General features: G+C 34.1%; 1 protein-coding gene across 2 annotated transcripts; it reads right to left on the reverse strand.

Annotated features, from left to right (window-relative positions):
- Window positions 1-468: 468 nt before the first annotated feature.
- LOC140055077 (CD9 antigen-like) lies at window positions 469-16,169 on the reverse strand. 2 transcript variants are annotated; one of them, XM_072100275.1, is made up of 7 exons: window positions 15,948-16,169; window positions 2,788-2,988; window positions 2,538-2,634; window positions 2,094-2,167; window positions 1,817-1,999; window positions 1,281-1,364; window positions 469-926 (listed from the first exon to the last, which is right to left on the reverse strand). In XM_072100275.1, the coding sequence occupies exons 1-7, from the start codon at window positions 16,017-16,019 to the stop codon at window positions 855-857; spliced, it is 783 nt and encodes a 260-aa protein (XP_071956376.1). In that variant the 5' UTR covers window positions 16,020-16,169; the 3' UTR covers window positions 469-854. The 2 variants fall into 2 exon arrangements, with proteins under 2 accessions (XP_071956376.1, XP_071956377.1); XM_072100276.1 differs by lacking the exon at window positions 15,948-16,169 and adding an exon at window positions 7,057-7,216.
- Window positions 16,170-16,826: the final 657 nt, after the last annotated feature.

The following is a 16,826-nucleotide window of genomic DNA, read 5'->3' on the forward strand; positions in this document are numbered from 1 at the left end:
ATTGGTCTTCTAAGACATTAAAAATACAATATTATAATATACACACAATACGTATCAATGCATATCTACATATTATTACAAAAATATTATGTTACAAACATGCATACAAATTGGGAATTGAATTATATTGATCGGGAATAAAACAGTTAAAACACTTTCATCCAACACATTCAATACCAGGCCGACCGCCGTGAAAACAACAATCTTATTGGTCATTGAAAGTCACTACAGGAATTTTGTACATAATTTTGACCAATTACCGAGGCCGACAGTGTGTTGTCATTTTTATTCTGTTTATATCAGAAATTTGTATCATCTTCAAAGAAAACAGTAGTTCAAACATCTATTATCAAATATTAATAACCTGTTATAAGAATTTGTCTCGAACTCACCAACATTATTACACACAATATAAAAAATACAAACATGATTTATAAATGCGAGTTGTCTCCCTCCTCACCCCCCTCCCCCCTCCTCCCTCCTCACCCCCAAATCTATATACATTTTGACTACTGTGGTATGTGCACATTTTCTTTAAAACTTAAGATATATTCACCATCTTTTTAGTTTTCTTTTAGTCTTATCAAAATAATTAATTGGGTCTATTTAGCTAGAATTATAATCAATAACTACGTCATATTTCAAAACCTATAGCTAGTTAAACATCTTTATTTGTTGTATATTACTGGTGTATTATGGAATACTATTTTATAAATTGCTCACGTGACATGGACGAAAACACTGCGCGCGCGCTGCTGATAACAAAAATTGAGAATTGAAATACAAGCTTACACAATGCGTGGTCCGTTTACTTAAGAATACTTAGAACGATTACTTAGATTAGAACGACAGGATCAAACAGGGTAATTCTTGTCTGAATTCCTGATGGCACAGCACAGGCACATTGAAAATATCATACCCAACACCTACAGGAAAAAAAATAAATAAATGAATGAAGAATTAGAATCAATCATAACAGTGTGATGTATAAGGCATGCATTATAGATAAAGCTTGGTTCCCACAGAGACGCAAAGAACATAAACGCAACGCAAGTGAGTTGACTAATCGACAGTCCGGATAATCCATAGCTTGTAATTGGTCACATCACTTGCGTTGCTCTATTTTTGCACGACATAGGCACAACTGTAAGTAGGCCTAAGTTGACCCATCACAAGCGACAGTTCGGACGATCCATCGCGTCGTGATTGCCTTCGTTGATATACTATTTTTAAAGTCCAGTGGTAATCCCGTAAATATTAGAAAAGATCCGGGCACTTACCTGAACAGCACCAATTCCAATGACAAGTCCAGCGACCAGCGTGACGTTGCTCTGCAGTGCTTTATACAAACTATTTGCACACCCCTACAAAAAAAAAACAATTTTTAAATTAAAAAAAAAGTTAACAAACTAAAACCAGTTAAAATCATGTTAAATGAATGAAGTTTTAAGCACGGTTGCTAAAGCTTGGTTCCCACTAGACGCAACGCAAGGACGTAAACGCAACGCAAGTGTGTTGACCAATGATAAGTGACAGTTCGAATAATGCATCGCTTGTGATTGTGATTAACTCACTTACGTTGTGCCTATGTCGTCGTTGCGTTGCGTCCGAAAAACTAGAGACACAACGCAAGTGATTTGCCCCAGTCAAAAACGCCCAGTGTGTTGCGTCTCTAGTGGGAACCAAGCATTAGTACGCCCAGTGTGTTGCGTCTCTAGTGGGAAGCAAGCATTAGTTGGTGTAGAACTGTGTAAATAAAACATTCATTAATCAAATCTTTAATTATAATGATAATTCAACACAATACAAAACTTACATCAGGAGAAATGCCTAGTGATGTAAAATCAGTATCTTTATTCACGTTTGGAGGAGGCTTCATGGTACACGATCGTTCACCGGTTTTCTGCCGGTTTATACAACACGAAACTGGCACATCATTGTCCTGGAAAAAAGTCGTATTTTTCCAGTCGATAGGACCGTTTACCCCACAGCATAAAAACTGTAAAAAAAATAAAATTACAGTCGATTAAAATGCTTTCTTGATTTATTAATGATTATAATGTTACATAATCTGAATTAATAATTATACTCACATCAAGTTGAATTTTGTCAATTGCTTCCTTGACTTGTTTATCAGAATCGTACTTATTTAGAGATGTCGGCATTTCTATTTTTAAATGAAAAGAAATGAATCAGATGTCCAATTATGGAAATTATTATATTATTACATAATATCCCTCACCAAAAAAAAGAGTAAAATTTTCAGTTGTCGTACGGGAGCGAATCGTAAAGTATTGACTATTCATATACCGATGATTTCAGTTAACGTCACAATATAGAAAGCAATCATTAGTTTTATGTAGACAAAGGTTTAGCCAAAGATATCACAATGATAACTTGTGGATCGAGAACCAAATAGAGCAGCCAGAAAAGAAGTCGAGCATTGTCGTAGCTTTGCGCCCTCTATATTTGTCTGATCTAACCAAAGATTTTGGAAAGTTTCTACGATATTTTACAGTTAATAACAATTAACTTACTTGTTTGAATAAGTGTTTCAATCTCCTCTTGTTTGAAATATGCAAATAACCCGCCTCCTACTTCAGCAATGCAAATCAGCATTAAGAAGAAAAAGAACTGAAAATATCAACAAACAATTGTTTTAAAACATTAGTAAAGTAAACCTGGCCAGGATATTCATATTATTCATATTTTTGTTCTTCCATCTATCTTGATGAATATTTAAAGATTTTAAAGGAATGTTTGATTTTTAAATAAGTGTGTACTTACTGTGCCAAGTAAACAAGTGTTTTCAAGGCAAGATCCACAACAACCAAGGAACCCAATAAGCATCATCAATCCGCCGATTCCAATTAACACGTACACTGCTATGTAGTACTCTTCTAACTCCTCTGCCGCGTACGTGTACTCACGCATTGTGGGATCGAAACACAGCCATAGACCCACACACAGCAGTGCACATCCACATAACTACAGAGAAAATATAATATAAAAAGATTAAACATTTTATGTTTTCTCTATCTCGTACTCAAATGTAAAAACATTCTTCAACAATAATAAAAACACAACTCTACCGGTCTAAAGAAAAGTTTCTAGCGGCATGTAATTCAAAGTATTTGATGAGCTAAATTAAATTTTGTAGATGAACGATCCCCTATTACATAATGGTACGTTCCATAGTAATCTGGGGTATGGTAATTGGATCGCGTGGAGGAGACCATAATGTTAAAAGTCATGTACCTCGTAATAGAGCAATATTGTCGAATTTATATAACGAGTAAATCAAACTTTTTAAATCAGGGGTAACTTATAATAGTATTGACTGATAACTGTCCATTCCCTTTGCATAGGCCAAGAACGAAAGAGACAAGTGCCGCTATAGATTGATTAAAGTGCAAGATTTGATAACTTTTAAAATACTGTTGAAAAGCACTAAGTTTAGAATTCAAAAGTAGAATAAATAAGTATTATGTAAAACACAGAAACAAAGAAACTACTTATCGTCGCAAATAAACAAGTTGAACAAAATGCTTTATATGGTAATAATAAAGGAATACATTCGAGGTAGCGGGACGGATAGCGGGACGGGTAGCGGCATGTTTCCATTTGTAGCGCCATTCCAATGAATTGCTCATGGCGAGCAGTGGACATCGGAGGCAACGTATTGAAATATCTACATGCGGTGGTTATGGTGGTCTAATCGACTATAGCCTACTGTGAAAATATGGAAAATACATTTATGCCAAAAATAAATCGCTAAAATTGGCAGAAATAACATAAGCGTGAGTCAAAAGATCATGTGTTTAATCGATTTGCTACTACAGTCGCCGGGACAGTCGCTAAATGTGTTTAACTGTAGTATGTCATATTCCACTAGGAGGACGCAACGCGTCGTCATGGTTGGTTAAGCGTGGTTCCCTCTAGCGACGCAACGTAACGCAACCAACGCAACGTAACAAAATGCCCTTCGAATAATTGTGTTTGCCCTCGCCTGCGTGAAATCAAACCTGCGATGTTTCCAGCCCTGTTGCATCGTCGGTTCCCACTTGTGATTACGCAATACAGCACTTTGCGTCGATACGTCGCTGCGTTACGTTACGCTGCGTTCGAGTGGGAACCACGCTTTAAATAAAGCTTGGTTACTCCTTAACGCAAGAAAGCACGCAAGTGTGTTGACCAATTACAGTTGATCCGTCACGTTGTGATTGGTCAAATTACTTGCATTGCGCGTACGTCGGACTTGGAATTACCAAGCTTCAACCTTTGCTGTTACAAAGTTTAATTTTTGACGAGTTGTTGTGTTTTCAAGTGCGCAGAAAGTGATCAGTGAGCCGCCATGTTGGTATAGAATGGTCTATTATCAAAACAAGGAAGGAAACGATAAGTCCTGTAGTTTATGGTCAGTCTTTCCTTTCTAAACACAGAATTGAAGGACTTGTTAATTGACTGACGTACTTAAATTCTTAGTAATTTCCTCCGAATCAAAAGCACTTTCCTTTAACAACATGTCTAGTTTCCTAGTCGTTTCACATGATGGGTGTGGTATTGTCGAGTGGTTCCCTATTCGATTCCCATATAATTGAAAAGTTTTCTAATTTCCTTCAATTTTGCAAGAGGGGATTTGTTTTGATACCAATTAGAAATAGGCCTCATAAAGTAAGATTTTATTTTCCTTTTTCGCCAAGCCCAAGACTTTAAATCATTGGCAAACCTAAAAGTTCAAAAGAGTATAAAATCAAAAGTACTGTAATCGGCACTTAACGATATTTATAGACTTGTTTACTGTAACATAACAGCGTGTCAAAGGGCATCCCCAATATCAATCGACTATTTTAATAGTGCAAGAAGGGGCTATGGTTTATCTCTTGGCTCCTCTTCCTTCATTCCACAGACAACAGAGAAACTGTCATTAAGCTAATCGCCAAGTGTTTCTTTTGGGCCCAATGTTATTTTGAGAGTGGTATGGTTCAACAACAAGACTCTTGCTACTCTGTGTTGTTGATGGGCAAGAGTATGTTACCATGGTAGCCGAACATGGATATGACGCGTTTGTTGACGTGTATACGTTATAGTATAAGCTTGGTTCCCACTAGGACGTAACGCAAGGACGTAAACGCAACGCAATCGTGTTGTCCATGACAAGCGACAGTTCGAATAATCCATCGCCTGTGATTGGTCAACTCACTTTGCGTTATGCCATTGTGTTGGGTCTCTAGTAGGAACCAAGCGTTTGCTGGATATTCAGTATTTTAGACTATAGAAAAATCAACAAAATATCAGAGTTATTTAAAATTTAGGCCTATTGCGCAATTAAACATGATAGACATAATACGGGTCACTGACCAACGAAATAAGGACATAAGGAATTATGGCTAGGATACCGTCAGTAAATTAGTGAGTCAACCAACTGCAGACATACTTCATTCAAGCATGCATATAAAACGATCAATCTAGGAAATTAATAGCAACAACGTCTGAACCGAATGTGACTCTTTTGAGTAAACTATTTTTTAACGTTAAATTCGATCACATCTATAAATTGGATTTTTTTAAATATACTCGATTTAGTGGATGGACGATGGTCCGTATCTGTGATTTTATTGACCTTATTCTACTAACACAGGTTCCATTAAAACGCATGTTCGTTAAATTCCACAACCGCAGCATACCCATTTTGCCGATGGAGTAAATATGTACAATTTGTTCGGTAGTGTCTATAGCCTAATGTAATACTTAATTGCCGTGAAATGGAGACCTTCACATTGTTTTTGTTTAACTGTTTGTAATTAATAATGAAATAACACATTACACGTATAGTATACACAGGTTAGTTTCATTATTAAACTGTACCATCAAATTCCAATTAACTTTTTTTATTTTTATTGTGGTAACTAGAAATGATTGAACGCGCCATATCACTCTAAAAAAGGGGGAGGGGTGTATTAATTAAACAAGGGAAGAATATTTTACTGGAAGGATCTATATCTTGTTGGTGGTTTAGATGTTCGGCTACCTATCCAATATGGCACTGGTTCAAATCCAGGAGATTTTGTTTTTTCTTGAAAACTTTTTCTGTGTAGAGCATCTTGTGTATAATTATTTGTCTTTGTCATATAGAATAGAGTCAAAACATTCAGTGCCCTAACCACGATTTCATTGCTAAGTGGTGTTGATGTTACAGTACTACAGTAACAAAGATGTCTGCTGGGTAGAGATAGTACCGGTAGTGATTTATCTGAGATAATAAAATGCATGGGAAAACATTTAAAAATAGCCAAGGGAACACGCGCTTACAATGCAAATAATACAACAGGAAGTAATAGAAGAAAACCATGTCAATCCATTCCTTCCTTCTTTTGTAGTCTTTTCTAAACGTCATTTAAGTATTACTTAAATGCCGACATTTTAAAATGTAACCAAATAATATTAACATTTTATATTTTATAATCATGGCACTGAAGAGACAATTTAACACACACTTTACTTTAAATGGAACAGATGGTATTGGGAGTAGGGGATGAACATAAGGAAAGAGTGACGGATGACGTTGAATATCGTCTATAATGCTTACTCACACGTGAACAAAAATTTAGTTTGACAATGTTTGCTGCTACTTTGTCAGTGAGAACTTTCCCGTGACAACGCCCCTGTTAAAGTGTTCCCCCTCAATAGTTCTAACTGTAATTCCTTCAATTTGTCATGGTTTTGTGTACAGTCAGTAAAGTCACTTGTACGAGTGCATTTTGTTAATTTCGGTGTCGAATGTATTTTAATATTTTCATTCAAAATATAGTTTATAAACATCAACATACAAACTGACTTTTCAACAACATAACTTCATGTTGAGTTTAGAAAAAAAATATACACACTTTTCTGTTTTAAACATTATTACTTTTCACTAGGCGAAGAGACGCTGTTTAGCTTAGGGGTCTAACCTTGTCCCATAGGTCACAAAGTCAAAGCTGTGACAGCCTATCTAACTTCGTCAATGTTTAGGCCTAAATCTAATTACATACAGTTGTAATTCTTATAACTTACCCAAAATAAAAAGTTAAAAGCAAACATCATATATTTCACACAGGTCATACAGTCGGATAAAGCCATTTTGAATCTTGTTTATACAAAGTAAATTTTAAAACAAAGTTTAAGTAGACTGGTTGTGATCTTATGAGTCTGTTTCGAATACTTCCCGTATCTTATCCCACGGACTCCTACACTTTCCTTATAGGGGTTTCTAAATATAGTGCAAAAATCATATAACAGTACTGTACTACAAACAAGACATAACAAGAAATATTTCTTACAAAAAACGCTGCTCGCTTATTGAAAAATATTTTTTATTTCAAATGTTTTTGAATGTGTCATTTTATTGTCACATAATAGATACAATAGTTATTTTACCTGAAAAAATGTAATTTAAAGCAACAAATACTTAAATTGTCTGTCAGACAATGGTTTTTGGGTTTCTTTTCATTTTTTATATGTGAATAAATATTACTTTTTTGTTAAAGAAGTGAATACTCAATTTCTGTCACTTTAGTTAATTTTATTGCTAAGGTCAAATCTGGGGGTCACTTCATCACCCTAGATATTTCAATTGTGAAGTATCCTATTACAAACACAAACTTTAATGGACTGTTTCGATAATAATTCAATGAATATCTGACACTGACAGTGAATATAGGGATTTGTAATTTTAGCATGACATGTCCTAATAGACTCTTTCCCAGCCGTTTTTTTTGGGTCTACTGGAATCAATAAATCATAGTGGAGTTCCCATTTTCACAAAACTGTCTGTCCTTAGAACTATAACTGCTGCTTGCTTTAGCTTCTGATTGAGTAGTCCTAATGGGACGTAGCGGGCTAGAGCAGCAGCGTGAAAACACATACATAATTCTGCATAATGAGAAAAATATTTATAAGAAAAACATAGTAATATAACTCGGACAGGAAGTTAAAATACGTATTTTTAATAGTATTTACAATCTACATTTTGTTTATCAATTTTCGGCTCGTGTGCGTAGAGGAAGTTCCAATGTACGTCATTTGCGAATTGTTTTTTTGTTGTCTACAGATTAATTGAAGGCGATCCATTTTGTCATTTTAATAATAATTAATTATAGGTATAATATTTTTAAAATAATGATATCATCTTTGATAAACAGAGCTTCAGTACAGATCGCCGTTCGGTATCACGTCTAGCGGACGTTAAACGTCCTTCAGTATCGTGTCTTTTGACAATCTCCATCCCACATGGGATACTGTACGTAGTACAGTGAAAGATTATTAGAGGGTATGTTGGGTATATTGAGTCAATGCTATACATTTAAAGTTAGTCACCTTTTAGAAACATGCACCTAGAGCGGGCGCTGTTCAATACTATTTTCCGACTACCTTATTATCCAAAATAACGTACAGCAGTATAAAAAGTATTAATTCATACTTCACGCGGCAAAATTAGGCACTTGGCAAAAAGCCTAGTCCTCATTTTCATTTTAAATTTAATTAAACAATGTTCAAGTCATAGTCGTCATGAACGTAAACAATTTGAGGGAATTATAATATGGGTGCGTGTTTATGTGCGCGTGCGTCGCCGCGCCTTAAGTACACGTCGTAGACTTACGTCGAATTACGGTAGGTTCATGCACACTTCATGAGGTACGATATGTTCTATTAATGTTCTAATAATGCTGGTTACCAAGACGACAAATGCGTGAATAATACGCCGTAAAATACATTAAAACAATGATTAATAATTTTTCGTCGATTATCGCAATATGACTCATAGTTAATTGCCTTTGTGTTGTATGTGAGAATCGCAGGAAACGGTGCCACTCTTGGGGGCGGTATACGCTTTGTGACGGCTTCCGTTACAATTAAATTGAACATAATAACAAAAATAAAAACAATTATGAAAAATTAATGACATTTAAATGATTGTTTCAAAATGCCTCGTATTACACCTGCAAATGATTCATCAATCGGCATTACAACAAACTTACAATAAAATAATTTGATTTGGATCGAAAGTACTAAAATTCGTATACAGTACTTACAACGCATTTCGCTAACTAGTACCAAAGTGCCAATTTTAGTACTTTCGATCTATTGGATAAAAAAAAGAGAAAAAAATGTCTTCTAGTACAATAAACTGTATCTTCTTGTGTCTTGAATATAGACCTCAATTCTATAAACTTATCGATGGTGTAACATATGACAACTTTCTATTGTCATCATCACGGATCGAGAAAGATACTGACGTGTCAAATGTTCAATGGAACTAGGTTCTATATTATAGATCATGCTCTCACGTATATCCGATCTCACGACATAGGTCTGTTGTTCAATGGAACTAGGTTCTATATTATAGATCATGCTCTCACGTATCCGATCTCACGACATAGGTCTGTTGTTCAATGGAACTAGGTTCTATATTATAGATCATGCTCTCACGTATATCCGATCTCACGACATAGGTCTGTCTTTTCTATAGTTTATATACAACCTTTGCTGGTTTTCTTTTTATTATAATTTCTACACCACCAAGATATCCTCAATACATACTTATTATTACATTAATATGCTGTATTTAGGCCGCATAATAATAGATATCGATGACGTGTAATTGTTATATAATGTAAATCTAATTCTATTTAGTATCATTGAGTGAGTGCTTAATGCTTAGCAAGAAACAAAGTCGGTATAATGTTATTAGAAACTCCTATTCTCGTTTAGTAAATTTAATAATTATTAGCAGATGGCTGAATGCAATCCGGAGGAAATTCATCAAATATGAATCTGCTGGATCACAGACATCAAGTAATAAATAATAAACCGTGTTCTTCTTGATTTTCTTGAAATTTAAGAAGCTCCCTGAATATCAACTGACATTATTACCAGCAGATGGGTTACCTTCTGAATTTAAAATAAACAAAAATTATGATGTCATGGGTTCGAATCCCATGCTGATCGGAACGTAAAATTGAAGCACAATAGTTAAAGCTATGCGAGCTTCATGTGTTTGGGGTTCACCCCTATTCCCCCACACATGAGGAGACAACATCAAGGCATCTGATGTGGAACCGACCCAATGCTGTGGTAGGGCTGTAGGGCAGGGGAGCACAACGTATTTTTACACCACCTTTATTTGATTTCGTACATTTTATGTTTAGCGCCCTCAATTTTAAGAACACATACGATACTCGTGTGGTATCCAGGGACGTTAAATTAAAACAATTAGTCTTACTATAAATTAGCCTTTAGTTAAAATCATAATCATCATCAGGCCTGGGCTATTGATGCGAGTGACATGTGACACGACCGGTAAAACAAAATCCAAACATTAACTCTGGAAATCCACATATTGTATCATTTTATGAAAAATGAGAGGGTTGGTAATGTACTGTATTTGAAGTCACTGAGGCATATCATTCTAATCATCAAAATAAGCTCATTTACATAATCAATTATGCTAAAAATTTATGAATAAATTGAATTAACATTTAAGGTAACAACATGCGTTACTAATTACATTGTTATTGAATGGTACTAAAAATAATATTAATTATACTAACAGTCCGGGTTCAAGTATTTCTGCTATCAAAAATATGAGCACACGACATATAATCCATTAACAAATTAATTTCTGTCTACTTTTCCAGTATAAAAAATAGAAATCAATATGAATACATTAAAAAACTTTAACCTCTGACCTTACAATCTACGCTAACCAATCTTCGAAATATTTCAAATTCAGAAAGAATTTTAAGCGAGATTCCGCATTTCATTTTAATTTGGAATGCGACATTTGTGAAGCATGCATGTGACAGGCTTTATGATTTATGTTGGCGCTTTTAACATCATCCCTCCTCTCGATATGAGGCCTATACTATTTATGTTGGCGCTTTTAACATCATCCCTCCTCTCGATATGAGGCCTATACTATTTAGCATCAAACGAAATAGAAATAATGGATTTAAAAAATGCATTCATGTTAAATAGAAATGTTTGAACAAAATGAATGTAACTATTAATTTATGGAAAACATACAATCCGCGGTAAGCTGAAGATTCTCCAATATCGAAATTATGCATTTGTCATACACAAAAAAAAAAAAAAACAGACTTTGCTAATAATTATCTTTGAATTGAAACATATCTCGGTGTATATATTTCACCATTAGGCCTACAGTAGGCATATTCAATCATACACAATCACTTAATTATTTATAATTCATCATTTAATTATAACACACATATCTCAGTATATAAATCCAAAGGCAAATAACTGAAATATGACAATGATGTGGGTATCAGTGGCTGGATCTCAATGGAGATACAAAAAGAAAGCGAAAAGCTAAATTAAAACAGCCAGAAAAGTTAGCCGAGCTTTCGGGCAACACAGCCCTTTATAATAATAATTCACAGCAAGTGAAGGAATTTGGATAACGTCATAGTATAAGAACTGGCAAGTACTATATATATTAACAGCATTTACAAATAAAACACAAATCAAATAGGAAAATAAATATCCTTAGCAATTACAATAAATTTGAATTGGGGACATTTTTTTGTATAAATCAACAATCAACGATAAATAATTGTATCAATATTAAAATATTGACTTACTACTGTATATGTGTGTATTCATGTAGATGTTTTCAGTATGCGTTAATAATTAACTCTCATTACACGGCCAATAGTTGTCTGAATTAATTATTACTATTATCTGAATTAATTATTACTATTATTAATAGTACTGCACGTGGATCTGCTATTAAACGGCATATTAACTCGATACAACTTTCGAAATGCAATTTTAAAAGTCAATGTATATGTTATCAGGTATTATAATCACCGGTCGCACCCAGTCTTGGCGATATATCAATAAATGTCAAAGTGAAGGGTTACTGCAAAAAATATACCAATGACGTCTTTGATTTCATGTACATACCATATTTGTCGTGTATAAACGTAGTATAAACGGATAAATTATATTCTGATAACGTACAGAATGTATTTATTTTCATGCATCAATATATTTTGTTTAAAATTAAAACATTTTCTTGGATTCGGGCAAAATAAATATTTATTTATTTATGACTTTTGAGTTTGGTATGAGATTAATGTTCAGCTGGCATTCAGCCACGTGTTATCAATATGTGATATAATCTCTCATCCTTTGTTCTAAAGACGCGATTTGAATACATTGACTGTAAATGAAACAAAGGGGGGATACAATAAGATAGATAACGATCTATATCATATTCCATTATTCATTGACACAATCAAGTTCAACAGACATGAAGAACTGCCAAGGACAAACCTCTCTGAATTACACACGTAATTTAGCACTAGTTGTAGCAGCAAGTCATGTTAATAAAGTAACAAGTCGAAGTATTGTTAATATATGTTTGGATGTAACAAGCTGCGGCAGGTGTTGTTGTTTAAAAAAACACATTTAGACCTACAACAGTAGGCTATATATTCCAGTACGCAACTTTAATATTTTGGCCTGTCATAACAAAACCACAAGAACGTGGAAACAAACATGACAATGTATTAACCCGGCCGTAACGACCTTACGTTGTAAAGACCGTAAGGAAGAAACTTATATGATTTCTCCTCCATGGAAGGACCAGATGATCGATCGCGTATCGGCTTAAGGTTTGTTCCCACTAGTGACGCAACGCAAGGACGTATCGCAACGTACATAAGTGATTTGACCAATCATAAGCGATGGATTATTCGAACTGTGACTTGTCATTGATGAACTTGCTTACGTTGCGCGTACGCCATTGCGTTGCGTCTCTAGTGAGACCCACGCTTTAAGAATTAACTTGATTACGATTCCAACTGTGTAGGAATCTAATGCCTAAACAGGTGGTAAACATTTGGAATCGTGTTCCATTTACCAGAATTATTTATTCATAACGGTCAGTCAAGGGTTAATTAATCATTTACGTATTTATTATTAATCTCATGATCTACCAATGAATGATAATTGTCGTATGCCGTATAAAATATAAAAATATTGCTTAAAATTGTTAACTGAGCAAGAAGACTGGAGTTTTTAGAAGAAAAATTTGAATCGTTGGAGTAAAATCAACAAGAAATATTAAAGTAATTAGATACACTCATTTTCATGTGCGACATATTTCACGTAAACATACGTCGTCTGCTTGTTCTCAATATGCACATCTGATTACTGCAATCTCATCATCCACTCTATACGGTACGGATCATTGTAAAGACGATATTGAAATACTCAAACTTCAAAAACAAATTACAGTATGTTTATCCGAACGAAATAACTCTTATCAATTATAAAATTAAAATAATATTAGTTAATATGTTGTTATTTTTTAAATCCCATTGGAATTGGCTGTTTTGACGTGGCACAAACCACATAAGTGCTACAAACTTTGGACCAGAAGGCATTGAATCCCGGAATTGTACGGTATATAGCACTATACTATTTCTATTTCACAGGCATATTGGGCATGGGACCCTAACTTCGTTGAGACTGAACCAATACGACAATATTTATATACTTTCTTATTATTGATTTCAAAGCTATTAATTCTAACTAAAAGATTATGTAAGAATCCTCGGAGAGATTTGACAAGATAAGAAACGCATTAACTTTTGACAAATTCCACAGTAGGCCTTGCTGGTTTACAGCAGATTACATCAATGACATATACCACAGTTGAATATGCCAAAATGATAATGCGATGTGATCATCATGAGAGATAAGGTGAATTGACATCGTCCATACATATCATTATTAGGCAAAGTAAAATGGATTACTTGATCAGTCCCTCTTTCTTCAGTTGAGACGCCTAGTTGTCGTTTTTATATTTCATATAGCATTGATAACTATAGTATTAGTAATCATTTTGTAATGTTTGTGCTTTTACTAATGATGAATTCATATTATCACAAATATGTTCACAAATTATAATTTAATAATTATTTCGTATAGTACGTCTTCTTTATACTCATAATTATAGTCACTTCAAAGATAGTCGATAGATAGAGTTAGTGTTTAAGGTAAAGTTACTTATACACTAGTGTAATCTTTGAAAGCTTTGTAATCCATATTGGCTTTATGTAATTGTAGATACTCTGTAATTATGCATTATTAATACGTGTTATAAATTGGAGTATCTCCATTACTGGAGAGGTCTCTATTGACCTTCACGCTGACCTTCTTGTATCAAGCGCAGCAAGAGACGGGGATTCCCCACTAAAAAGTTCTTTGAAATTTGAGTAAAGAAGGTTGCTTTTAAATTCAATTTGGAATTGCTTACCACAATTCAGTACATGAATTCTATTTTAAGTATGGAATTAAAGATTTCTCGCCGACTATCATTTCTTTTCATGCGAGCCTTATTATGAATTATCAGTGTACGAATTACCTACCCACATAAATTTCGATTCAATTCAAATCGTTCGAGTATGACTGCTATTTTAAGGTGAGCATTATAGTCTTGTTTTATGGCCTGACTAAGTACGTTTCATTTTAGTGGTGTTATTGTACCCACGTAATGTATTACCACCTCAGACAATCCGCCCCATATTCTAATTTTAGTTGTTGGTTTTAATCAATTAAAGTTTCTCATGTCTTTTAATATACATTCAGATCTCTCACCATAAATTCCATTCCATTCTATTATAGGTTCAAAAGCAAACGGTATTTTGTCTTAAAATGTCAGTATTATACTCAACAGTTTCAATTGAATCAACATTATATACTTTCTTTACACGGAGACGCTCTTCACAATATAAAAATCAATACCATTCAAATTAATTCGGCAAATGTGTGTAATTTAGTACATTAAAAATCGATATAAATTTTTTGAATTATTCATATTTTTATAGCCCAGAGGATAAAACAAATCAATTATTGTTTAAAGCTCAGAACAGGAAGGATTCAACGAGGGGTAATTTAGGAACAATTGAAGACTTAAGATTGACAGCAGGGCTGAGTTCGCGTGCTTAATTTCAGTTTTTTTGTACTATCAATTTTCAAACTGTCTCGTAATTCAGAAACTAAATTATAAGTGAGAAATTCAAATTTAGAAAACAAATAATTGTGAAAGATCCTTTTCATTTTCTACGATCTGTTGGCATCCATGTGGATGGTGATACGTCAGACAAACAAAATGTCACACATTTGAACAAAACAACATAGTACAAAAATAAAATGTGATAAAAAATAACACTATAGTAATGTATATAAACTGATAAAAATGGTAATATTATACGAGTGTTTAGTCCCGTGTTGAGTGCGTTTGTCAAATTCTTCCAAGCGTGTAGATATTTCAAACGTAGTGTGAAAATATTTCGTACAAATACCACAGGCTTATCTGTTTATGTAGTTACAAAAAGCATAAACAGAACCTGAGGCGGAATAAAAACGGGCAGCCGATGAAAGGTTTGTGTCGTCGTAACAATAGTAAGCAGCCTGGTTATTATATTATTTTTCTGTAGACTGCGAACACTCTGGTGTAGTGCACATAATGAACCGTTATTTACAATTCAAATCATTGAACCTCTCTGTTGTGCTAGCCTACCAAATGCATTTAACATTTTCGGTTGCCTATTTTGTCAACAATTTTGTATGTACATCCATGTACATGTTAAAAAAAGAAACAAATGGGTTTTTTTCTTCTAATTAAATAAATTGTACGTTACGTAAGATACAAAAAGAAACAGTACTTATTTTTTTTTTAATATAACATGAACCAGGTCCATTATTGTCTGTCGGCTTAACCCTCTAAAATATTATAAACTACACTATCTATAACATGCTTTGCAAGTTAATAAGTATGACATGTCATTAAAGAGGAACATTCTCATCCCTAGAGATGTCAGCGAGTGGAGAATTTGAAAATGCCGAATTATAAAAGAGTGTGAACTCACCGCTATTGCAACAACACATATCACCATTAGGATATATTTCGTACACCATATCATCGTATTGTCTTCTCCCATTTTAAAATTCAAAATTCTTTGTATCAAATAGAAAATAGCCAGCTAAATAATATCCAAAGTAAAATGGTAGTGAAGGCTGGAGGCTGCGTGTGTTCTCTCTCCCGTGTTGATAGCCTTCTTTCGCCTATGGACCCTCCAAGGTCAAACAAAAGCGAGCCTACAATGCGATAATTACAGAAACTCACACATGCGTATTACAAAGCCTTCTAAAAGATACAAAAGTGAAGAGGCTTTTATTAATGAGGGCGTCCTCTCTATTTAAAAATCAGTCTTGTTGAGTTGCTGATTCCTCATCAAAAAACGAGACTGTAAAATATAATCTTTAGTTCTTAACTAAAGTATAGTAACACTGCAAACTTTACTAAAACATTTGTTTGTCTCTATTCGGAAGTCTAAAGTCTGTCAAACTAGTTTGACAAAAAAAGTGTGATCTGTCCAAATACATGGTTGTGATGTGCTTAAATATGGTAGTGGTATGACATCCTAATTTGATCACACTTTTTTGTCATACTAGTTTGATAGTGTATTTTGTATTTTGTATTTTATATTTGTCCTCAAGCTTTTTAAACTGGAAACTGAAAAAGAGCTTTGGTTTGCTTAAGTTGATGCCAATCCAGGAATTTGCTCAAAATTAATTTGCTATGTAGAAAAGCAATGCCTGATCAAACGAACCTGTATCATCTGTTATTCGGATATAAAATCAACTTTAGTATCCTATAGGCCTAATTTATATTTCACCATCAGAATCAGTCCTTCGTTTCCTGTGTTTCTAAATTGTGTTTTTCATGTCTGTTACGCGTACGTTGT

The sequence above is a fragment of the Antedon mediterranea genome, chromosome 7 (genome assembly GCF_964355755.1).
Source record: "Antedon mediterranea chromosome 7, ecAntMedi1.1, whole genome shotgun sequence".
Taxonomy (NCBI): Eukaryota; Metazoa; Echinodermata; class Crinoidea; order Comatulida; family Antedonidae; genus Antedon; species Antedon mediterranea.